Source organism: Cupressus sempervirens, chromosome 1 (assembly GCF_028749045.1).
Source record: "Cupressus sempervirens isolate cs-2001-9-10 chromosome 1, ASM2874904v1, whole genome shotgun sequence".
Classification (NCBI taxonomy): Eukaryota; Viridiplantae; Streptophyta; class Pinopsida; order Cupressales; family Cupressaceae; genus Cupressus; species Cupressus sempervirens.
This window is the reverse complement of record NC_143118.1, coordinates 351,428,849-351,453,934: the sequence shown is the minus strand read 5'-3', so window position 1 is coordinate 351,453,934 and position 25,086 is coordinate 351,428,849. Positions and strand designations below refer to the sequence as shown.

Genomic DNA, 25,086 nt, shown 5'->3' with positions numbered 1-25,086 from the left:
CAAAGCAAAGGTAGATTGTCTTGCAAAGGCAATAGAATGACTAGTCGACCAAGGAAATCCTATTAGTATTCAAGGAACGATGCATGAAGTGAAACCTCATCAGATCTCAGCTATACAACTTAAAAGATGCAGAAGAAAGGGATGTGAAATTTTTGCAATCAAGATAGAAGGCCTAAGAGAACCCTTTGAAACCACCTATCAGGATGATTACATTTTTTAGGATGAGGAGATTAGAGAAGGGTTGAAAGAATCCTTAAGAGAAAAATATCCATGCCTTAGAATTACCATAACATATTTCAAGAAGAGCTACCTGGCCTACCTCCTTCTAGGGTATTTGATTTCACCATAGACCTGGTACCCGGGGCAGAGCCCATATTAAGAGAACCATACCATATGACCACTACCGAACTGATGGAATTACAAATTCAGTTACAAGAATCATTAGACAAGAAACTCAAACAGCCAAGTGTTTTGCCTTAGGGAGTCCCAATGTTATTTTTCAAGAAAAAGGATGGAACTATGAGGTTGTACATAGATTATAGAATGCTTAACAAAGTTACCATCAAGAATAGACATCCACACCCCACAATAGATGATATATTTAATCAAATGAGGGGGACAATAGTATTTTCCAAAATTGACCTTGGGTCAGGTTATTGTCGGTTTTGAATTAAGGAAGAGAATATTCATAAAACTGCTTTCAAAACTCGCTATGGGCACTATGAGTTTACAGTTTTACCGTTCGGATTAACCAATGCCCCTGTCGCTTTTATATATCTTATGAATAGCATATTCCAAGACTATTTAGACAAGTTTGTGCTAGTTTTTATCAACAATATTCTCATCTACTCCCGAAATGAAGAAGAGCACCAAAAACATCTTGAGATAGTATTGCAAACATTTTGTGAGCACAAGTTGTACAAAAAGCTATCTACGTGCTCTTTTTATTAGAAAGAAATCTAGCATTTAGAGCATATTATATCAGCCAAGGGTATAGCAGTAGACCTCGCCAACATCAAGGCAATCAAAGTGATGAGGGCACAACCAAAGACAAAAGGAACACAATAGGAAAAACAGAATTTTATTATCAGAAATAATATGCTATTACATTCAGTACACTGGAAATAGACTCAACTACATGCCCTATAGACTTATAATGTTATCAAATTCTGGAGAAAAACCCTTCTCAGAGTACCTTCTCCCAAACTCCACAATAATAGCCTTTACAATGCCAGAAATGGCCTTTAAGTAACCCAAATTAGGTTTAGGGTTAGGTATACATTTTAGAATATGCCATTTGGAATCCACCGCCAAAGTATAAGGTTCTAGAAGACACATCAGAAGCCGGTGCAAAATTAGAAGAATCTAGAAATGGTAGTCCAACTTCTGAGAGGCATAACTTTTGATCCAATACTCTGATTGACAAACCGTTCACATTTTCGGAAAGCTCTCAAAGCGCTCTATAGCTCTATGGACCAGCTTTGCTTGTTCCCATTTTTCGGGCCCGTACGAGGTTGTTTAGTGCCTCAAATCTGACTTTGAAGCGTTATTAGGTCTCCACGCAACTTAAAACTACAATAACTTTCAAACCATAAAGCCTTTTTGACCTAGTTCTTTTTCTGGAGTGCTTTAAATACAAATACAATCATCCCTCCAACTTACACATTCTATCTCATCATAATTATGGCTCAATTAAAAAATAACCTATATTTTGCACAAGCACATATCCCGAGGTGCTCAAAAAAACTAACCCAAAAAACCAATAGTGAAACTATGAGAGTTGGAATCTCTATTTGGCCCAAATGGGTATCCAAAAGTACAAACACATTAAACAGAAACTAATAATAAGCATATTTTTGGGTGATACAGGATTGCTCTTACACCACTAAATGCTCCTGCATCACAAAGAATGGTCGGTGCCTAGGAATGTATCAGAACTCAAAAGCTTCATGGGTTTGGCAAGGTTTTAAGGAAATTTGTTAGGAATTTCTCTAGGATAGCACATCCCATCACAACACTGCAAAGAAAAGGTAAGAAATTTATCTGGTTTGAAAAATGTCAACCAACCTTCGAATATTTAAGGATAAGTTGATCTTTGCACCGATTCTTAGGGTACCAAATCCTGAGGGCCATTCTGTGGTTATGATAGATGCATCAAGAGAAGGACTAGGGGGTGTCCTAATGCAAGAGGACTAGGTCATTGCTTATGAATCTAGGAAGCTGAAAAACTATGAACAGCACAACTTGGACCTAGTAGCCATTGTCCATGCTCTACAAATGTGGAGAAATTATCTAATTGGGAAACTATTCGAACTCAGATCAGACCATCATGGATTGAAGTACCTATTCACCCAACCCAACCTTAATGCTCATCTGAGAAGGTGGGTAGAATTCTTAGCATATTACGATTTTAAGATTAGTTATATCAAGGGTAAAGAGAATAAAGTAGTCGATGCCTTGAGTTAGCGAAGGCATATTTCAGCTATGGTAGCAATAAATACTGGACTCAGAGAACAGGTATTGCAATTTCTGCCAAGGGATGACTTTTACAATGAGGTTCATCGAGAACTCCTTAGGAATCTTCAAAATCCCTGGTATGAAGGATACCAACTAGAAGGAGATGGACTCTTAAGAATAAGAAGTAGGATGTATATACCTAAGGATCCAGAGATTCGAAAGATGATTTTGGGGGAGACACATGTTGCCCCTTACTCAGGACACCCTGGAGTAACCAAGATGTTGGCTGACATAAAACCTTTGTACTTTTGGAAAATGCATGAAGGAAACAATTTGATATGTGGCAGGATGCCTTGAATGCCAAGGGGTTAAGGCAGAGCATTGATACCCGGCCTTGTTACAACCAAATGAAGTTCCCGAATGGAAATGGTAGATAATCACTATGTATTTTATCCAAGGGTTACCCATGAGTAACCAAAATGTTGACTGACATAAAACCTTTGTACTTTTGGAAATGCATGAAGAAGGAAATTGATGAATATGTGGCAAGATTGCCCTGAATGCCAGAGGGTTACGGTAGAGCACTTATACCCCGCCTTGTTACAATCACAGGAAGTTCCAGAGTGGAAATGGCAGATGATCACTATGGATTTTATCCAAGGATTACCCATGACACGAAATAGCACGAAATAGCCATAATACCTTTCAGGTAGTTGTGGATCGACTAACCAAGGTAGCACACTTCATCACTGGAAATCTAACAAATGGAGCACCAAAAATAACTCACAAGTTTGTGAAAGAGATTTTCTAACTTCACAAAGTCCCAGAAAAGATCATATTGTTAGAAATGCTAGGATGACATCCAAGTTTTGGCAAACTTTATTTTTAGATCTAGGAACGAAGCTAAACATCAATTTGGCTTACCATCCAGAGATTGATGGAGAGACAAAAAGGGTAAACCAAGTGCTAGAAGACTTCTTACTAGTATATTGCATGGATCCTCAGTATCAGTGGGAGATGTATCTTGCTTTGGTCGAATTTGCCTATAACAACTCATATCAATCTGCTATTAAGATGGCACCATTTGAGGCCTTATTTGGGTGCAAATGTTAACCCTTGTAAGCTGGACTAGAATTAAGGGTGAATCATCGTCAGGCACGAGATCAAAGGCTGAAGGAAGCAAATGACCAACAAAAAAGTTATGTAGATGCAAAGAGGATTCCTAGGGAATTCTCAGTAGGTGAAAAGGTTCTCCTAAAAGTTAAACCACTGAAAAGTCCTACCAAATTTGGTAGAAATGCAAAATTAGCCCCAAGATATGTGGGACCCTTTGAGGTGTTGGATGTCATAAAGCCTATGGTCTGCACAATTGCTCTACCTCCAACTCTTGCCAGAATGCATAATGAATTTCATGTTCCTTATCTTAAGAAATATGCAACCAGCCATGAACATGTTATTGCCTGGAATCTCTTGCAGGTGCGAGAGCTAAGGGTGGTGGAAATAGAACAACTCAGAAAACTCAAGGAGTGTAAGCTTCGCTTGCAAAATCAAGATATCACTCAGTTTAAGGTCCAATGGGACTATACTATTGAAGAGAATGCCACATGGGAAGATTATGATGAAATCTTCCATAAGTTTCCACATCTTTTTCCAAAAGCTTGAATTATGAACAAATTTTGATTCAAAAACTGATACAATGATAAATATGTTGGTAATGGGGTAACTTTATTTATTTTCTTTTATGTGTCTGGAAAAGTTAGGGGAAGGGTATGTTACATCCCAAATTTTGCCTGATTTACAAATGTTCATATAGTCGTTAAGGTTTCATGCGAAGCCAGTTGACTAATATAATTAGTTATCATCATGTGAAATGATAAGGTGGTTAATCATTATAACTTCATGTGAAGATGACATGTTAGTCAATCGTTGTGATGTTATTATATTTTTCTCTTGAAATCATAGAAAGTTGGGTATTCCTTATTAATTCATAGGAAGTGAAATGGTGGTTAGTAGTTATGATGTTTTATGAATAATAACTTGTATAGTAATTTTGATTTTATTTTTTAAGGAATATAATATTATCGTGGAGAATTTCTTTTCTTGCTGGAGCACATCAAAGCGGGGGAAGCATTGCCAAAAAGGAATTGGGCAAGGGACACCACTCCACCTATGAGTCGACAGGTATGAATTCTAATCGCCAAGGCTAAGGGGTAATGGCTAGCAAGCAAGTGTAAACTAAGGACTACGATGAGCTACTCAGTCAATAGACATATATTATCAAAAAGAAGATCACTAAGCATTAAATTAAAAATGTGTTACCTTATAAATTGGATGATCTTAGAGCTTCATGTGATATTGCAATAGCTAAATACATAATACCATAGTATCTGCATACACACACGCACACACATGTATGTATGCGTTAGTTAGAATAAAACGTACATATACACCCACTTAGTATAAGGTGTATAAGCTAGATACATTGTTAAAATATCATGCATATTATATATATACATGTGTGTACATACATACGCAAGTATAGGTAGGTTTAGTATGATATTATTGTATTAAGATATTGGCATGAGTTAATTTTATTCTTTGGCTATAGTTTTATTATTTCAACTTGAGTGGCCATATTTCTATATCATTGCATTAGGCCTTATAATATTTCAGTACCCATTTTAATATTTTTGCCACATGGAGTCGATGGCCTTTTATTGTGTAAACTCCTCACCAAGTTCACAATCTTGTTTGTAAATGAGCATGCAGCCGACAAGGCAAGGATTTATGGAACGATAACTCATTTGGAGAACAACATTCTTACCCTCTGATAGAGTATATACCATCACCAGTGATCAAAATTATTTCCTTCCACTCTTGCGTTGCATTCTTTTCTACGAGTTTCATACATTTTTCCAGCAAACACATACCATCCGCCATCTCTATTATACATTTAGATAGTGCTCCTGCCTTTTTCAAGTGTTGCCTTGATCATATTCACTTTTTTGGTGTCGAGCATTCCTGCACCAAAACGGCAATAGCCAATTGATACTACTCTTGTTTTTCATAGCAATCAGTGATTGTGATTCCAGCATTGCCCTGGAACCATTCAAGCCTTTACAAGGGATGACCTCTAGCCAAGTCATGAAATTACCACTGCTTACCTTTATGTTTTTTGTTTTAAAAATATAGTGAGGCGTATCAGAAGCCTAGTTTGGAAAAGTAATAATATTGATGTTAGAACCAATCAAGATATGATCCAATGTCTTCTTTCTTTATGTATGATATTGTAAGAATGCTCCAGATTGAGCAGAACTATGGCATTTCTAAAATAAGAGATTCTCTTTTCAGAATCATGGATAACTAGAGTCCAACCTTACACAGGGATATCTGAAATATATTCCCTTAGATAAGAAACCGCTCCATTGTGAATCAAGAATAGATTTTTCCAGAATTAATTTTCTTTTATAATGCCAAGGCCCGAGTTGGGCAAATGCATAGGTTGTGATTACAAATGCTTATGCATACACCCAGTGATTTATCCAGGAAGACCAGCATGGTCGAGATGAAGGGTGTGAAATGACAATCATTGGATCATGGTTTTTTTCTGTATAATAAAAGAAAAGAACAATCACTAACTTAAGCAAGTAATAAGAGATGTTTAAAGTTTGTATCAGCTCATGGTAGTCCATGGTACAAGTCTTGTTGTCAAGTTGAGCGATGGGTGATCGAGTACAGAGTGCCCTCACAAATCTTTGGCCAAGGTAGGTTAGTGGCATGCTTGCTATTGTGATCACTAGTGGTCAGGGTTGCTAACAGTTGACAAACAGGTGTGTGTAAGGTATCCTAAATCTAGCTGGCTGTTTAGCCGACACTCTAACACCAGGATGCTCAGTGGCTAGACAGTGATGTACCAAGCCATATCCTAGGGTAGGGAGGGCTTTTCTCAGTAGAGATTGTGTGGGGATACTTAAGGGTAAGCAGTTGGGAGGTTAAGCCCTTGGCAATGCTTCTCCTCTCCTCCGATAACCAAGGCTTGCACAGCTCAAGGTTGAAGTCTATATGTAAGACAGCTGAAGATCAGGTACTTTATATTTTTCTTTCCGCATTTTCAGTTATGTATTGTAGATGGATAATAGGATTAAGATTAGTTTATTTTTCTTTGGATTAAGCAGTTAAATCAGTTATTCCTTGACTTGAACATGTATAAATTGAAATGAAACAATAATCATTTGTAGATGATATTAAGGTCGTTATAACTATCTTTCATGTAACCATGAAAATAAATGATATTTTGTTATTTCCAATTCGTTAAATTAGTTTAAAAATTTAGCATGTTACAAGATATGGGCTTTTCTAAAAAAAAATACAGAAAAATCTTTTCACAGAAGAATTAAAAGTGGTGGATTAAGCATCGGGCATTTATTTTTTGGTTGCTTATATTATTTTCTGCAAGGCAAAATAAAATCCAGTAGACTTAATTAAGGACTTTGGAGTTGATTAGCATTGAATGTTCTATTGAAATAGTTTACTGCATCATTAAGTTCGAGGATCTACTAAACTTTCCAGGATTGAAATTTCTGTGCATTTTCCTTGGTAGATTAAACGGCAGCAATTGTTGAATTCAATGCACAACATCATTTGAGAAACAATTTCGTTACATAGTTGTAGAAAAAAGAGCATGGGAATATGGAAAGCCACTTGAGATTTAGACAGTGAATATAAATATTTGAAGGATTTTAATGTTAGTAATAAAGTTGGGCCCGTATTACTAACTTGGCATCTTTGGCATATATTATTTTGGACCAAAAATTAATGGTTGTTGGACGCAAAACTATGACATGTACAATATATAGAGGGTTTAATATTTATTTCATTACTGGATGACTTCATTATTACAAGTCGGGCTTAATATATTGGCTTAATGCTAAGTGGCTTATATTCTCCTTTTGTGGGTCCCGAACTATGAGGAAAGATTTAAAACAGGGACTGATATTTCCAAAAGTTGCTATATGCGAAGAATTCCTATCAATTGACCAAAGGACATTTTCCTAAGTTACCGATTTGGGTTCGGGGACATTTTTGGGTTCGAGCTTGGGTTCGTTGATTTGGGCAAAAATAAAATTCACATTTGGGTTCGTGGGTGGGTTCATGATCATATATACAAAATAATAAGAAAAATGTGCATAATTGCAGAACTTAGTCATTTCATAGTATGAATATTTGTTAATTGATCATTGATCAATGCCAAATGTCAAAGATATGCATTAAACACCCGGTCATTAATCTATGTTCATGATTGTAAAGAAAATCATACATTGAATAACTAAATTGCAAAATAAAATTTCAAAACATAGTGTAGTTCATCAAATAATAAAGTTTGAAACATAATGATAAATGGCAAGTGTTTAATAGTTTATCAATGATCATAGTACCAAATTCCCTTGAAGGGTCAAATGGGTCATCAAATAGTGAGGGATCAATGGCTTCATCCGCGGCTACAACTATATCTAGATCCTCATCATTGGAACAAAAAAATCTCTACAAACTTCTCTTAAAACTTGAGAAACGAGCACACCAAAATGAGAGATTAGATGAGTGAAATGTTTTTTATTAGGCTCCCTCTTTTAGGTTACATAAAAAAATATTTCAAGAATATTATTTTAAGTCGTTTAATTTCAGTTTTTGAACCCTACTGTTGTGGATCCTCTTGGGTTCGCCTGGATTTGTGCCAGCAAGGACCCGGATGGACACATAGTCCAAAATCTGGATCTTGCCTAGACCCGCAGCGAACCCGAACACAAAGCCAAACTCGCGCGAACTTGGACCTGAATCTGGGCTGCAAGGTGCAAACCTGGCTTCGTAGCATTTTTCATGTCGGGCTTGATTCGTTAAAATAAATCATTTGTTTTTATATAGGAATTGATAGTTTTTTAAAGAATTATAGTTACTTTGAATATAATTGCCCAGTGAAATAAATTTTGAGGTCAAGGAAGAATTTTGGATCACACCATATCCTAAAAGCATTTAACATTTGATTGTGCCCTAACATTTGGAAAGCATAATATTTGTGCTCATCCCAATGTTTTTCGATTTAAGTTTTTTAAATAATTTGTCACATGTATTTGCTGGGACTGAAGCTCCATCAAACAGCAGCTCTATCCTTGAGTTCAAGGTAATCACAATCATTAAAGATTCCGGGTTGCATCATTTTCTAGTCTGGAGCCGACTAGAGAGTTTCTATTGTTTTTTTTCTATTGTGAAGAATCATCTACAGGTATCCAAGAATGTGATGGAAAATTTATCTTCTTAAGCCACAACATTCAGAGAAGTTGTTTCCTTGAGTAAGTAAAACACATGTGGAATCTAACTGGTGCTGCCGCAACTACTTCTCTTTAGACTTACAAGGACTCCTAGTTGTAGAAATTTACATGAGACCCTTCCAAAATCCTTTGTATTTGGGTCAGCAACTGTCGCTTGAATCATATAGTTGTTCTTTCATTGCTAGAGTGTATGATGAAAGACACGTGAGACCTGTACAAATAAAAATCTCACCAATGATCAAGTCAATTATGTACAGGCTGGAACTGATGCTCAGCCAAAAGAGTTTGAAATAAAGCAAGAAGAAGAAACTGATAGTGGTTGTGCAGAGTATTGGCATTCAATATTCGTGTTGTCTGTTAAAGTTTCTAATATCCTGGATATCCTTCAACATCTCAATGTTTGGGTGATTGTCGTGAATTCATATTAAGACAATGTAACAGGGGGATGTCTCCCCCCCCCCCCCCCCCCCCCCGCCCCCAAACTAGGTCGTCTCGGAGATGGAGACGCGCCCGGGACGAGAGGACAGCATCTCGGCGTTTCAGGCGGCACCACTTAGAGCGCCACCTCCGCCGGAGACAGTGAGAAATCTCAACGTCCCCTATGTGGGTGTGGGGGGATGCAACCACATCTCCTTTAATGCGTGGGAGGTCAAGACGTCTCCCGCAGCAAGCAAAAGAGGCACATGTAAAAATAAAAAATTTAAGGCATTTTTTAAATGTTTTATTGTTTCTATTTTTATTATACTAGGATGTTCATTGTTTGTTTTTTGATCTGAATCATGAATCATGATGTTCCAGTTGAAAACTTCAATGCAATGTTCAACATTTAAGTTTTTTACATCTTTGTATCTTATATTGTATAATTGTAGTACATCTTTTCATAACTAGCATTTTAAGTACCATATGTATAGTATATACACCTCGGCCACCCCCACCCCGCGTCCCCCGCCGTCATCCCCCCGTCATCCCCAGATCAAGGCCCCTCTATCCCCCCATCTCATAGGGCAATGTAACTATGTATTAAGATTAACATATTTAGGTGAAATTCCGCCATTCTGTGTGATTATCCGCGACCACGTCTCCTCTAATGCGAGGGAGGTCGAGACGTCTCCCACGGCAAGCAAAAGAGGCACATGTAAAAATAAAAAATTTAAGCCATTTTTTTAAATGTTTTATCGTTTCTATTTTTATTATATTGGGATGTTCATTGTTTGTTTGTCATTTGATCTGAATCATGAATCATGATGTTCTTGTTGAAAACTTCAATGCAATGTTCAACGTTCAAGTTTTTTACATCTTTGTATCTTAATTTGTATAATTGTAGTACATCTTTTCATAACTAGCATTTTAAGTACCATATGTATAGCATATACACCCCTGCTCCCCCCACCATCCCCCGTCCCCCGCCATTGTCCCCCCGTAGTCCCTAAATCAAGGCCCCTTTGTCCCCCCATCTCAGAAACTTGTCCCCCCATCCCGCCGTCCCCCTATCTTGCAGAGCGGTGTACTATGTATTAAGATTAACATATTCGGGTGAAATTCTGCCATTTGGTATGATTATCCCAAGCGTTATTTGTAACGACACTGTTAGAGGAAGTCAGGTCAAAGCAGCTTGCTTCACCTGGGGATTCTGACAATTGTTCTGAGCATAAACGCTCATGAAAGAAATCAAAGCCCATGAGATTTACGATTCATTTTTTTTGCAGTAAGGCAGCGTAGAAGGCTGAAATACTATCCAGAATTGCTTAGATAAAGATATATTTGTTTGGTGAGTCTGACACTTTAACACATATACATATCTCCTGGAAGTAGGCACCTAACCAGTTGTGGGGAGTCTGAAGTATTTCATCTTTAAGGGGCTAGTCACAAGGTTATATGCAGGTCAGTTCCGAAGCTGGAAACATATTGGGAGTTAATTGACTCTTCTACAAATACAAGTCCTCTGCCAACGTCATCAGGTTCTATCCAACGCACTGGTAAACAGGAGCAGTAAAAGTGTGTATCTTTGTACAAACCTTCTCACAGGCTATACATTCACAAGAAGGTTACATTAGATTATGAGTGCTGAAAGAAACTGACCTCTCATTTCAGACGGTGTGCAATAAAGGTAAAGTCTTGTTGGAGGGAAGAGCAGCTGACATTATTTTTTGTATCCTATTCATGCAGAGATCATGAAAGGCATAAGTAGTTGGCATATCCAATGAAATTTAACTACTGAAACACAGCTCCATTCATGGGAATGTGTGGAATAAGCTTGTTGCAAGTTGAAGTTTGGGGTCTGCAGCGTCCTTTGCCATAATAATCTATATTGGTACATCAACCTCTCATTGTGTTTTCAGAGTTATGCATCACGTTCCAAGGTTGGATTGTTGTTTCAATTAAGGGTGCCAGTTGATCTTTCCTTTAGATGAATGTTATGGTTATTCTGTTTTGTTCAAACTGCAATGCTATAACATATACCTATTGAAACCGACAACCATTGAAACAAAACAAATCAGAAATTCAAACATCTAGCGGTGCTTCCAAGTGCTTGACAAATTTTCTGTCAGTTAAAAAGACGGAATAGAGCAGCATTAGTGTAGTAATTTTCAGGAAGACAGGAGTTGAATCATTCACTTGCAGAGACTAGTTGTATCTAGTTATGGAAAAAATAGGAAAAATCAGGAAAGACCTTGTTAAGTTAAAGCAGCAGATAGCTCAAAATTTAAAACCCGATAGAAGAATTGCAATACTCGGCATATATAATTACAACAAACTCCCTCTACAGATTCAGAAAGATTTACCATTCATTGATTATATTGACTTTCATCCAAAACCACAAGACAAGAATGATGTGGCAAGAAGAAGTACTATGAATTGGCCCAAGATCTTCTTACAAAAGAAATAGGTGCAAAAACTTGTATAAGCAGTTTTCAGCAGACAATAACCAGCTCACATGTGGTCTTGAGAAAGAAGAGCAACCAACTACCGCTGATTTGCAGTCTTCTCATGATCACATAGAAGATGTTGAATATGGTACAGGTCTATTGATTGGTAGCATGGAGATAGGGGTTTCTTGCAGGGCTGCCTACACTAGTCCTCCTGATGGGCATACTGAAAATACATTGAAGGCTGTTCAACCTACCAATAATAATGACAGCACATCTTTTGTGAGTGTTAATACTAATTTTGATACAGATTTAATCGTCTCTACATGTGGTATGGATTCTTCTTGTGATGAATTTGTTTTTGAACATAGCGTTGCCTCTAATTCCTTTGCACAGCTGGGTGACATTTATGATATGGTTATGTTTGATGAAACACATTCTCCCACCTATGGCACACAGAGGGCAGCGGAGTGCTAGGATTTCCAGCGACGAAGGCTCCAGCAATGGAGGCAGCTCATCGGATGAAGATGACTCAGATGGCTGGAGGGCAGTGTTCCACAGGGATGTGTTCCCTATAATTTTGGGGTCGCACCCATCCTGGGGACGAATCGGGGACGCGGGGACGAATGTTTGTTGTCCCCAGAGCCATCCTGTTTTTGCCCTTAGTTGTCTTAAAGATATAATAAAAATATGTAAACCATATTTGGTCCATTAAAACACTAACTCTTCTACTCATTTTTAGATTTGATATACTTGCTAAGAGAAAGACAAAAAACATAGAGCAGCAGCAGCAATGAGTAATGATTGCATTTAATATTTCCTACTTACTATATTAGTTAGACTTCTCTTTATTTCATTATGATTCCATGCATGATACTTGGAGCCTTTAGGCATTTTGATTTTTGCTATATATGTATGTGATATTGTTATAATGGAAGTACTTAGTATTTGTCATTTGACAATTTTCCATGTATTGATCTTCTAAAATGTCTATGGTGTATGGTTTATCAATGTTATGATATGCATATTTGAATTATGCTTCAGTATATAAAAAAATACCCTATGTTTTTAGTCGTCGTCATCGTCGTCAAGTGAGGTCTTGCCCCCTAGATTTTGGCTTCGACCCATCCCCGTACCAGAAACACATCCCTATCCCTTAAAACATCCCCGTCTCGGAAACTCCGTGGAGCATAGCTGAAGGGTCTTTGTATCTGCTCCCCTTTGGTCTACAAGGTGGTCGGGCCGCAAGCTGTTGGTGTTTGTTGTTGCAGTGATGGAGGTTTGCAATGCTCCAATGCCTAGGGGATTTTAGTCGCCTTGGCTTGGGGCTGACTGTGTTAACATAGCTAATGTTTCCTCTAGGCAGTGTGGGGATTTCCCCAATATAACCCCTTTAGCTTTTGGGTATGGTGCGTCCAAGTTCTTGGGGGCTTGGCAATGCTATCTAGGAGGGCAATTTTGGGTTCCTCCATAATGTCGTTTCTTCGAGCTTTAACTCTTTTTTGGCCCCAAGATCTGTCTAAGCCTCCCTCCGCTTCTTGGGTGGGCTCAGACTAACTTTGTTGAGTGAGTGCTTGCCTAGCTTGGGAGGGTCTTTTATCATCATCTTGGTGGGGATGTTCATTTTGTGGTTGTGATGTCCTTTGTTTGTCATGGTCTTTTCAATGTTGTGAGAATACGGTTGCATTTTGCTCAATTTCATAGCTGGGTTCTTTTGTTTTTTGGTCTTCCTTGCCAAGCGGATGCTAAAAGTATGCAAGGGCCCTTCCTAGCACCTTAGTGTTTTTGGTTAAGTGAAAGTTTCTTTTGTGTGGATTTCCCCCCTATTGGAGTCTGGTACTTCTTTGCCTCAAACATCTGGTGGACTCCAAGCTCTCTTATGTTTCATCTCCAAGAGACTTCTATAGAGATGAAGTTCCTCCTTTGGCCTTGTCGACACCTTCTGGAGGTCTTTTGGTTTGAGGGTTGTTTTTGTTGCTATCTCTTTAGCATTCAACTCATATTGAGGTTGTGTTATCATCTATTTAGGTGGTAAAATACTATGTGGCTGAAGTCGATGGTGGGAAGAACTTGCCCACTCCTTATGCCTTTATTTGGAGGGTGAAGTGGTCTCAAAAGAAGGATTTTTTGGGGATTTCCTTCCTTCCCATCTTCCCTATGGAGGTGGGATCCCTTGCTATAGAGGCAGAAGGGAGTTATGATGGCAAGGTTGATATGGAGAGGTTATCTCTCCCTTATGGATTCAGCTGGTTCAAGGACATGTATTTTCAAGTCATTGATAATGATGTGCCCAAAGATACTTTTCATGTTTTGGGGTTAGGGGGTAGTCCTTTTTCCCCATGATTTGGTGGATCTTGTAGGATCTTGCTTTGCCCTTTTGGGACTCTATTTACAGCTGATGTTTAATTTTTCCCATCTTTTTGCTATTGTTCATTTGTTAGCTCTTGGTTGGCTTCTTTCTGTTGTTCTATTGTTGACTATCTTTATGCAGCGTTTTGTCTATGTTGGGTTTCAGATCCCCTCCAAAATCTGGTTGTAATGGGTTTCAGGGCCCCATCAAAACCTGTTTTCACTTAATCAGAAAAACATTCTCCCACCTCATGTGCATTTGACTTATCGCATACACCTACAAGTTCACCTTATTTGGAGAGTCAAGTGAAAGTGATTAAAAGTAACATTGTTGCAGCTCTATCACATTTTGATAACATATAGCAGATGGTTGGAAAACATTTTTGGAACAAACAATTAGATGAAAGACAAAAGGGACTCAAAGAAGAGTTATCACATTTGCATGTGATCAAGTGGGGAATCAAACAATGAAATCAGAATATCTACATTTTTTTTTTAGATCATGATCATCTTCTCAATATTACAAAGATCTATTTCGAAGCATTAAGAAAGAAGGAAGAAGAAGTGGACATCCTTTCTTATGAGCTCATGAATGCTAAGGACATCCTAGAGGCTTCCCTAGCAGCATTTCATGAGGTAGAAATTCAAATTTTTCAGCTTAATGAGGAATTAGATTTGGCATGTTCTACCTCGCCTCAACATTCAAATGTAGGAGTTAAGGAGGTTGACAATGATGATAGCAAGAAGGTTGATAGCATGGATATGTTTCATCTGGTTTCAATAGGGCACATAGTACCATATGATGAGTCATTAACTAAAGTTGAGTTATGCATTGCGCCCATACAGTGAGGAGTGCCCATCACCTTTCATTTGATCCATACGGGGAGGATTTGATGAGATGCAAGTGTGGATTGGCTGAGAGTTGGCATCATCCATTGTAGGATGGAGGTTTACCATCTCCACAAGATGGGGTTAGAGATTGCAAGTATCCTAATCAGGGCACCATGGAGGATTATTTACAAGGGCACCAATCAGTTTTCCATTATAGTGATATGCATTTGGGAGGGTTGAATACATCTATATCACAAAGATCTCCTACAAATACAAGGTTACAGGTTGATTATGGTGTCAATCGCCACTGATTGGGTTACTTGCAGAGTCAGCACATCCGCAAGGGTCTAGCAGAGGTTGGATGCAATTGTGAGATCATAGATTCCTTTAGTGGTTTGTATCTCATTATGATCGATGAATGTAATAGTAGTTTGTTTAGGGACCCGAGTATTGGCAAGTTAGCAGTATAGCTTGGTCGGGTTCTACTGATGGGCTTCACCACTTTTGGCATGGTGAAGGCGATCAGATTTCAGTGACAAGAGTCCAATAATCACCTTGGGCCTATTTTGATTTTTATGGACTCCTCATGTGTGCGAGATTCGGGCAATGGGTATGGCATATATGCTTGCATTGCTGATGGAAGTATGACAGGTTGGATTTCTGAGTTACTCTCTACTAAGTTGTTCACTCTTGTGACACATACTATTAGATTGTCCTACCATTTCAGCATGGTAGCCTAATGCTTGTGTCAGTTGGATAAAAACTATCGTCTCCATTGGCACGGGTATTAAAGGAGCTAGATTGTGATACCAAAGACATCACACAAGTTTGCACTTGGGATCCGAGTGGAGCATGCACATGGATGATTATGGATTAGGGAGTTGAGAGGAGCAATTTGTTGCATCTTCCTAATGAAGATTGGTATATTGTTGAGCTCCCGTCACCTCGTAATATTGGAGGTGCGTGTACTCTTATAATTGGAGTGAGGTACTCAGTTGGGTAGCAAGCATTTCCTTTTATGATAGCAATTCATGGCAGGTTGTCGTGATTGAGTATATACATGAAAATGTTGGATATCAAGTTGATTAGTGTTTGGGTTCATGTTGAGTTGATTTACGACTTTGGGGTTAGAGATTTTACACTAGTGTTGTGCAATTGTTGGACAGAGTATCGCTTTGAGGCAGACTTGGGATCCTTACATTTGGTTCCAGCTTACGGATGCACATTGCTTGGGGAGCAAGCGATCTTTGGGATGGGAGGACTATCATGTCTGTTGAAGATGCTAGTTGCGATAGAGATCTTTATCTCTGGAAATATGGATGTTATTACCATTATTGGCACCTTCAGTTGAAAAGGATGCTTATGTTTAAATTGTAATATTAATGTAATAACATGCGTTGAGGCATGAAAAGTCAAAGAGTTGTAATTGTAATTGTAATAAAGAGTCACATTTTGGGAAATCGATGTGACCTTCAGTTGGAATGTGAAGAGTCTCTCCTTAAGTTATATATATCGCATCAAGCAATAGGTTTTGTATTCTTGAACTTTTATGATCAATAAAATTATTATTTTCTTGTGTGGTTGGGATTTTTCCCTTCATTCTAGAAGGGTTTTCCCAAGGTAATTCTAGTGTTTATTGTTTCATTTTTGGCTCTTTCTTATTGTTGTTTATCTTCATTGATTTATGGGCTCAAAACTTAACATGGTATTAGAGGCTTGTTTGATAACAGTTTATAAGGAAGTTTTCTTGTTGCAATATTGAGTACCTGAGTTTTTTTTTTTAAATTGCTCTATTCGTATGGGTTCTTAAGTTCGATTGTATGTTGTGTTGTCCATAAACCACACATCAGGAATTTGAGTTGTTCTACTACTTGTAATGGCATCAAGATTTTCATTCAACTTAAACCAAAGATTTACGTAATTTTGACATCGTACTCCTTGATGTCATGATTATTTAGCATGGGAGTTATTTGATATCGTGTTATTTCTTCTTTGTGTCAATTCATAGTTATTTTGTGTTGTTATTTTTGCAATAGCTATTTCATTTCGACATCAAGAGGTATCTATATTTGTTTTATTTTGGTAGTGCCTTCTATTTCGGAAGACAACCCTTGCGTCAGTTTTTTATTTCTGCCTGAATGCTTTTCACCTTATCAGGAGGAGATAATAAAACCGGAAAAAGTTTCGTTGGAGAGTAATCCAAATAAAATTTTGCATTCAAATATTGTCGTGTTCTTACAGGAACCAAAAATATGCAGAGTGCACATATTATCTCCAGGTCGCTTGTGAATATATATTTAAAGGTCATCAAGTTTTTTCAAAATCCTCTCAATAGGCTTTCATTCTATGTCATTATATCAAGCTCGACCTTAGCAATGACTTGAAGTATTCTTCGCAATCAACCATTTTGCGTTACTGGTAGGCATAAAACATGCAACTCATTCTTGGCTATGTACTTATTGGAATCGATTACACCCACCATCAACAACGTAAAGGAGTTTCCCCACAAATGTTGAATGTATGACGAGGAAGCTCATGATTCGACCGCCATCATCAGTTACTTTAATGTGAAACATCTGTTACAATTGCACCCCCATCAAGCAAGGATAACAAAAGTCGTCGGTTTGTATGGGAAGTCAAGCATTCTTGATCGGTATGTGTCTAAATGGTTATCTCTGTAAGATTTTTTACAGAAAGTGGAGCGATACCAAGAATATAGTTTTGTTATATAGTTTTGTTTTTTATGATCGTGATTAATTTCTAACATTCTTTATCGTTTTTCTTGATCTCGTGTATGCAATCTGAGTTATGACTCAAACCCATCGATACTCAGAAGACATTCTTGGTCGAAGCCAATCTTGATCGTATGATCAATAAGAAAAGGGATCTATAGGAGTTCATTCCACTAAATCTAGTGCTTTAAGTATCCCATCAGTTTTGATTTGACAAAGTACATGAAGAGATAGGAGCAATTAGTATGGAGACTATAGACTCTATTTGATGAGTCCTTCACCATTTCAGCCTTGCCCTGAAGAAGTGCATGTGTATTACCAGAAGAGGTTCTCCAGATTGTCAAATCGTTGTGAGTGCTAACCAAGATGCAATAAGAAAGACAATAGGATGCTTTAATTAAGAGGGAGATGTTGCGCCTTGCACAGGTTAAGAGATTCTTTTTGGGAGTTATCATTCATACAGAACATCTAGAGGTGTTGATTATTTAGATTGAGATATTTTGACTTGAACTATTGTCAATATGAGCATGTAGCATGAGATCATTTGCGGCTAGATGGAAAGCTTGAGAGTTCGTTCTTTTTTGCGATAGAAACACGAATTTGACAATTTACTATTTAGCACTGAGAAGTTTTCACCAGCAGTGGGATTCGGGTGGAATTCAATCTCTCATACTCTGGTTATTGGAGGATTGGCAGTTTGTTGGATGATTTAGGCAAGCTTGACCTTATACATGGCCACCGTGGGTGCACATTTGTTATTGTCTCCGGCAAGATTGTGTCAAGCTAACACTTTGATTGCATTCTTCAGCTACAAAGTGAGACTTTGCTGTGAAATACTATTGCATGAGGTTGCAGAGATAATAATTGCATGGAATTGAAGAAATAAGTATTTTTGTGATGCTAATATTATATTCTTATAATTATATTGATGCTATGAGATTTACATTAGTTGTAAAGACATTATCATGATTCTCTATGTATGTGTGTTTATTAAGATTAAACCACAAAGAGATGAGTATTTATGATTATATTGCTTGAAAGAGATTATTTTTAGCATTGATAGTTGATGTTAATAATCTCTCTTAATTACAAGATGCAACAAGATAAGAATTATAGCTCCAATGGGAGGGAGATTTTAGCTTCAGAGGGAGGCTTCATAATTAAGAGGGAGTGCTTATAGAATCCTTCATTCCCATATATGATTGTGATACTTGTGGTATTTGTAAAATTTGAGATTTAAATGGAACTAAGTCTTGTTTTTATTATACTTATTTCTATTCTTGTGTGAATAAATGAGATTGTAAGATTAGTTGTGATAACTCTTTCACTGTGCGATAATGAACATCATGTTGAGAGAGTCCATGATGTCATCACATTATGAGATTTTGTGATGGGAGTTAGATGTCAAGTTGAGTGATTCCATGACAGCTCACGTTAAGAGAGTCTGTGATTAAAGGCTTAGCTGTGAGTCTTACAAATCTATCATGTTGAGTGATTTCGTGATCTTTAACAATGAGTAAATTGTTTTCTTATTGTCATGTTAAGTGATTCCGTGATTTTTAACAATAAGTACATTGTTCTCTTATTGTCATGTTGAGAAATTCCATGAAAACTTTTCATGTTGAGTGGTTCCATGAATATGAGCTATTATTGCAAGTTTTTGCGTTGAGTGATTCCATGAATATGAGTAATTGTTACAGGTTTTTACGTTGAGTAATTCCATGAATCTTATAGAATCTATGTGACGAGATTTTATCATTGACATTTTGGTTGCAGTCTTGTGTGATTGTTTCGCTAAAGATCTCTCTTTGGTTAAGAGGGAGTGTTGAAGATGGTAGTTGCGATAGAGAATCTCTGAAAATATGGACGTTATTACCGTTATTGTCACCTTCAGCTGAAAAAGGACACTTGTGTTTAAATTGTAATATAAATGTAATGACATGTGTCATTTGACATGCATTGAGGCATGGAAATTCGAAGAGTTTTAATTTTAATTGTAATAAAGAGTCGTTTTGGGAAATTGGAGTAACCTTCGGTTGGAATGTGAAGAGTCTATCCTTAAGTTATATATATCATATCAAGCAATAGGCTTTGTACTCTTGAACTTTTACGATCAATAAAATGATATTTTTGTTGTGTGGCTGGGTCTTTTCCCTTCATTCTAGAATGGTTTTCCCAAGGTAATCCTGGTGTTTATTATTTCATTTTAGGCTCTTTCTTATTGTTGCTTATCTTCATCGATTTCTAGGCTCAAAACTTAACAATGTCCCCTTTTCTAGGTAGTGAGTTTTGTTGCACCATTAGCCTGTTTTGCCTTGGTCCAAGGGCAAACCTGGTTTTCTATACAACCTAAGCAATTTTTGGCTTAGGCAATTTCAGTTGCAAGCTAATAGGGGCTGTTTCATAGAGGTTTCTAGACACTTACTATTTTTAGAAAGTCAGCAAGCTTAGCATTCTTCGCATTTCAGAGTTGGACTAGGAGCATCTTATTGAAACCTTTCTTGCAAGCTATCACACATGCATATTTGAGTCCATCTGATTAGAAATTTTAATGCCTAAAAATTTAATTGATTTATTATAAAGTGCCATTATAACTTAAGCTCATATTGTTAATGTCACTTCATTATCTATAGGCACTTTATTTCTTTAAGTGGGGGGAAGTATTATTTCAAAAAGGAAATAAAGGAATTAAAAGGGGAATACAAAGAGTCACCTATTTGTTCTCAAAAGTGAAGGAGAAGCTCACTTTTAGAATATTTGGTTTTGTAATTTGGATTTCACTCTCTCTTGGAGAGTTATTTTCAAAAGCTTCAGCTTTAGCAGGTACGAGGATGAAAACCTTCAAGCTTGGATAGTGGACGGAAACCCATTGTCAGTTGGACATCGCATAGGTGTTTCACATTGTATTCCATGTTCATCTTTTATGTTATCCAATCTTGTTGTAGTTATTGTATCTATGTTTAGATTTCTTGATCATTTTGTCAAAGAGCTCCAATGAAACATCATTTTTTTAAATGTAGTACTAGAGATTTATTGAAAGAATATTTTGAGATTCTTTTACCTGGCTATTTGTTGGGGTTTTGCTGGTGAAATCTGAAAAATCATTGCATGAATATACTTGTTTAATATTTTTGAGATTCATTCAAGGGTTTTCGGGCAAATATCTGATTAGGGATTTTACAACTTCACACTCAATAGCTTGCCTTTACTAGTCTTTTCAATCCAGCATTCAACAATCCAAAGGCAAACATAGAAAGAGATACATTAGCTCAGATCCAATTACACAGTGGACATGGCATGTCAAAGGTACACCAAAGTTAAGGATGTTTCCCATTCACCTCCTCTTCAGAAGTTGCGAATTCCCCTGCTACAAAGAGGAATCAGTCCACACATAGTTTCATCCACTCTACTGAGGTGTATAGGCTTACCTCTAGATGAGCAAAGAAATTGGTGGTTGTACATAGTGCTTTGCAACTTCAATTTCATCAAACTTCAAAGTCTACATAGATTTCAACTTTATGTTGGTACTTTGATCCCAAAAATAACATCAAAACTGATGAGGCATGAGAGGGATTGTTCATAGCTCCACTAAATAAGGTTATCCCACAAAGGGATGGTGATTCAAAAAGACTTTTCGATGTAATGTTGGTAGATGACAATTAGGAGCAACAACATATATAGAATATATCATATGCACATTGACAATGAATGAATTTGAAAAGCAATTAAATTTTGACATTTTGTTAATTTGTTCGACTCAAATGCAAATTTTTAAATCAACTCTAATGTTGTGTATGAAAGATCTATAAAATATGACAAATGTTATAGCAATGTCATCATGTTCCCGATATTTTTTAAAAATGTCCTTGTTTTATATAGTCATCCCATAAAATACCCTCAAAAAAAATGCAAATCCCTTGTCTCATGTCATCCTTGTCCCAAGAACATAGTGAGGCATAGATTCAAGTATACTAGAGCACTTATATTATTTCATGTGATTCACAACTTACTCTTTGCAATTGCACTTGCACTCTCATCAAGCATAAAATGTCAATCTTAACACAAAACATTGCAAACAAAGAAAAACAAAATACCATAAAGGAAAAAGAAAAAACTTGACATCCATTCAAAAGACAAGCCAAAATGTTCAAATATCTACAAACATATAAGTAGCGAAAACACTAGCTAAGATTCAATCTGTCTGCAAATATGGGTAAAACATACAACTCTCAATGAATAAAAGAAGGGAAAAAAATATAAGTCAAGAAAAAACAAACAGATAAAGATCAATAGTTTAATAAAGTCATAATTACCATGTCGATACAAGATTTCAAAAAAGATAAAAAAACATGCAATGGAAGAAATATCAAAGATACAAACCATGACAATGCAAAAACTCACAATAAATTAGTCAACATACAGAAAGCAATACATCTTAGTGTTCCAGTAAAGAAACATAAAGCAGAAGAGACAAAACTGACTATGAGTGTAGAAAAACACAAAAAATTGCCAGGATGATCAATGAACCAATACAAGTATACAGTAAATGCTTAGAAGAAAAACATGATCTGTTTTATATTAGGCAGCTATATCCTTATATATTTGGCATCCCAATATTTACCACCTCATCAATCTTCAATAGTCTTGATCAACCGAGTACCTCAAGCCTTGCTTAATACTATCCACAGAAGCCATAATTGGATGATCAAGCACTGCAGGACCTCATAAGTTCCACAGCCATAGGTTCAACTGTTTGACACATACATAACTAATGTTTTTCATATTATAGCTGTGCAAGCACCAAATGCATATTAAAAGCATACTACAACTGAATGCAAGTTTCAAGAAAAAATATTTTCATGGAGACAATTTCAGGTTACCATATCCAAGGTCATTACGCATAGCATTAGAAATCATGTTTGGGAGAAGCATTGAATTAAGCATTTCTAGCAAAGCCTTAGCAATTGTGATTTTTACTACCCCTAACAATTCATGAAGCATCGTGCACAATTCCACTGTTTTATAGTAAACCCTAAACTATCTCTCAACAGTCATCGTACAATATGTACACAAGAAAATTTACTATTATCAAGAATAAGTTGACAGGAGGTTCTTAGCCCATTCAAATAGGAAAAATGTTTCAATGTTTATGTTCCTTAATTTCCTTGTACTGGCAGATATAACGCACACTTTTCCATTACAGCAATTTTCAGTGTCAGGTTTTAAATATTGGCTAGATAGATAATCAGTGCATTGTCCTTACAGTGTATAATTGAAATGCAGCTTGAGTGAACTCAAAGCAAGGCAAGACACAGAAGATCAAGGAATTTGAAGTACCAATAACGTTAAAGGCCAACATTTTTCCTCTCTGAATCAAATAGCACTTTAATCTTCAGCATACTAACTTGAAAATATTATTTTGAAAGCATCTGTCAAAACCCATTTCATACATATCATGATTATTCCTAAATATCATTGCACTAATCCGAAGGGTGTCACACTTTCTAAGCACTGACTCTGTATCCTTTGAATTCCCAGATTCTCCTCATCAGAAGTACAATACTGTTTACATTCAAGACTAGTAGAGTTAAACACCCACTATATAATATATAAGGTCACATGGGATGGAGAATGTTAAAAAATTTGAATGTGAACCTGCAGCCGGTAAAAGCAAAGGGATTCCCACAAAGGTTTTCAGAACAAAAAAAATACAAATCAAGACACAAATAATGAAACATTTTCTCTTAAGTTTCGAGATGATCATAGACCTTGTTTTGCTGCCATTAGAGCAAATAACTCGATCATAAATTTAAAAATCTGGAAATAATGAAAAGCAAAGGATGATACATACTTTAAAGCCCCTTTAAAAGCGACTGACCATCCAAAATCTCTTGGAACCTATTTTTTATTATTCCATACAATCAAAAGAAAACTGTTGCTAAAATAAACTAATAATTTCTATTATGGTGTGAATGCATGGATGCATTGTACCTCTGCATAAATTGTTTGTTTTAGAAATAGAATATCTATGCCCCTACTAAGCATCAAACAATACATCCACCTTGGGGGCTCCTATTTTTGGAACAGTTGTAGACTTTGGCTTTGCAGAATTAAACTTATTTGAAGGGACCTTTGTCAAACTCCCTGCTTCATCTAGAGTACTTCGCTCTCTGCTTCACCTGGGGCATTCAACCGCTCACCGTTGTCGTGTATAAACAACTCTCCCTTGGACAATGACTTCCATTCTTGCAGCTCTTTCTCCGCTAGCATGGAGATGTAATAAAACTTGGGACTTTTGATTGAAACCCCGCGCCCATACCCACACCTGCTAATTCAGGCAGAAAGGCATGGGCATGCGTGATCATATCACCTGAGTGGTTATCAATATCGGGAGAGTTGACAGCAATGGACCTACGATAACAAATTCCTCACATTCTCTTCAAGATGCCAAAGAATCGCTGGCACTCCTCACATAAGCAACCACCTTTAACTCTGTCTTGCAAACCACGTTTGCCCCTTTTCAACCAATGTCAATTGACTATTCAAGACTGAAAGAAAGCTGACCAATAACTAATCTATCAAAAAGCAACAATGCATTGCTCTGTAATGACAGTGCTCCACAATCTAAACCGCGAGTCTATTTCTTCATCCTCTGCCCTAGTTTTGTTCCTCTCCTCTATTTCCATTTACCACAACGAATTCACATATTGCGGATACCAAATCTCATATTTAAGACAAACATCGGGTTTTATTACATATTGCGGGATAAATTCAGATAGGGGAAATTCTGAAGGACGATCTCGCCACAAGAAAACCCAAAGTCACATATAAAACCCAAAAGATAAGAAAAAATATAGGGGGTTTAAAACTACTTGCACGGAAAAGAGCTAGGGTTTAAAAAAATTGAGAAATCAAAACGCAAAAAGAGAAAAAAAATCACCATGCGGGTAGCTGTGAGCTTTGATTTCTCCTTTGTGGGCTTTGATATCCTTCTCCGTAAGTGATCCATCGCGATTCACCCTCCTCCACCCCCAGTAGCTTTGATCTTTTGGCCCTTGATCTCATCCGCTGCTCAAACGCTTCTTCTGTGTCTCCTCGTCCTAACCGACCCTTGCCGCGGCCTCGCAACTTCCCTATTGTCTTCAGCCAGTGTCAATTGACTATTCAAGACTGACAGAAAGCCGAGCAATAACTAATCCATCAAAATGCAACGATGCATTGCCCTGTAATCACAGTGCTCCACAATCTAATCCGCCGGTCTATTTCTTCACCTTCTGCCCTGGTCTTGTTCATCTCCTCTATTTTCATTTAATACAAAGAATTCACGTAATGCGGAAACCAAATCTCATATTTAATTAAGACAATTATCGAGTAATTACGCCTAAGGCGTTCATATATGAAAAGGGTGACCTGAGTTTTTCAACCAACGGCCTGCACTGTTAGAAAGGGCAACCAAGACGACTGAAGCTGCGTCAACCGTTCATAACTTTTTCTGTCGTGTTTCAGATGTCGTTGATTTCCGTCATT

General features: G+C 37.1%; 1 protein-coding gene across 1 annotated transcript in view; it reads right to left on the bottom strand.

Moving 5' to 3' along the window:
- Positions 1-24,841, bottom strand: part of LOC149577678 (protein PSK SIMULATOR 1-like) — a 153,751-nt gene extending 128,910 nt beyond the window's left edge. Inside the window, exon 1 of the mRNA XM_089825000.1 lies at positions 24,500-24,841. Within this exon, the coding sequence (XP_089681126.1) occupies positions 24,500-24,568 (69 nt within the window). The 5' untranslated portion in view covers positions 24,569-24,841. The remainder of the gene's footprint in view (positions 1-24,499) is intronic.
- Between the last annotated feature and the right edge of the window lie 245 nt (positions 24,842-25,086).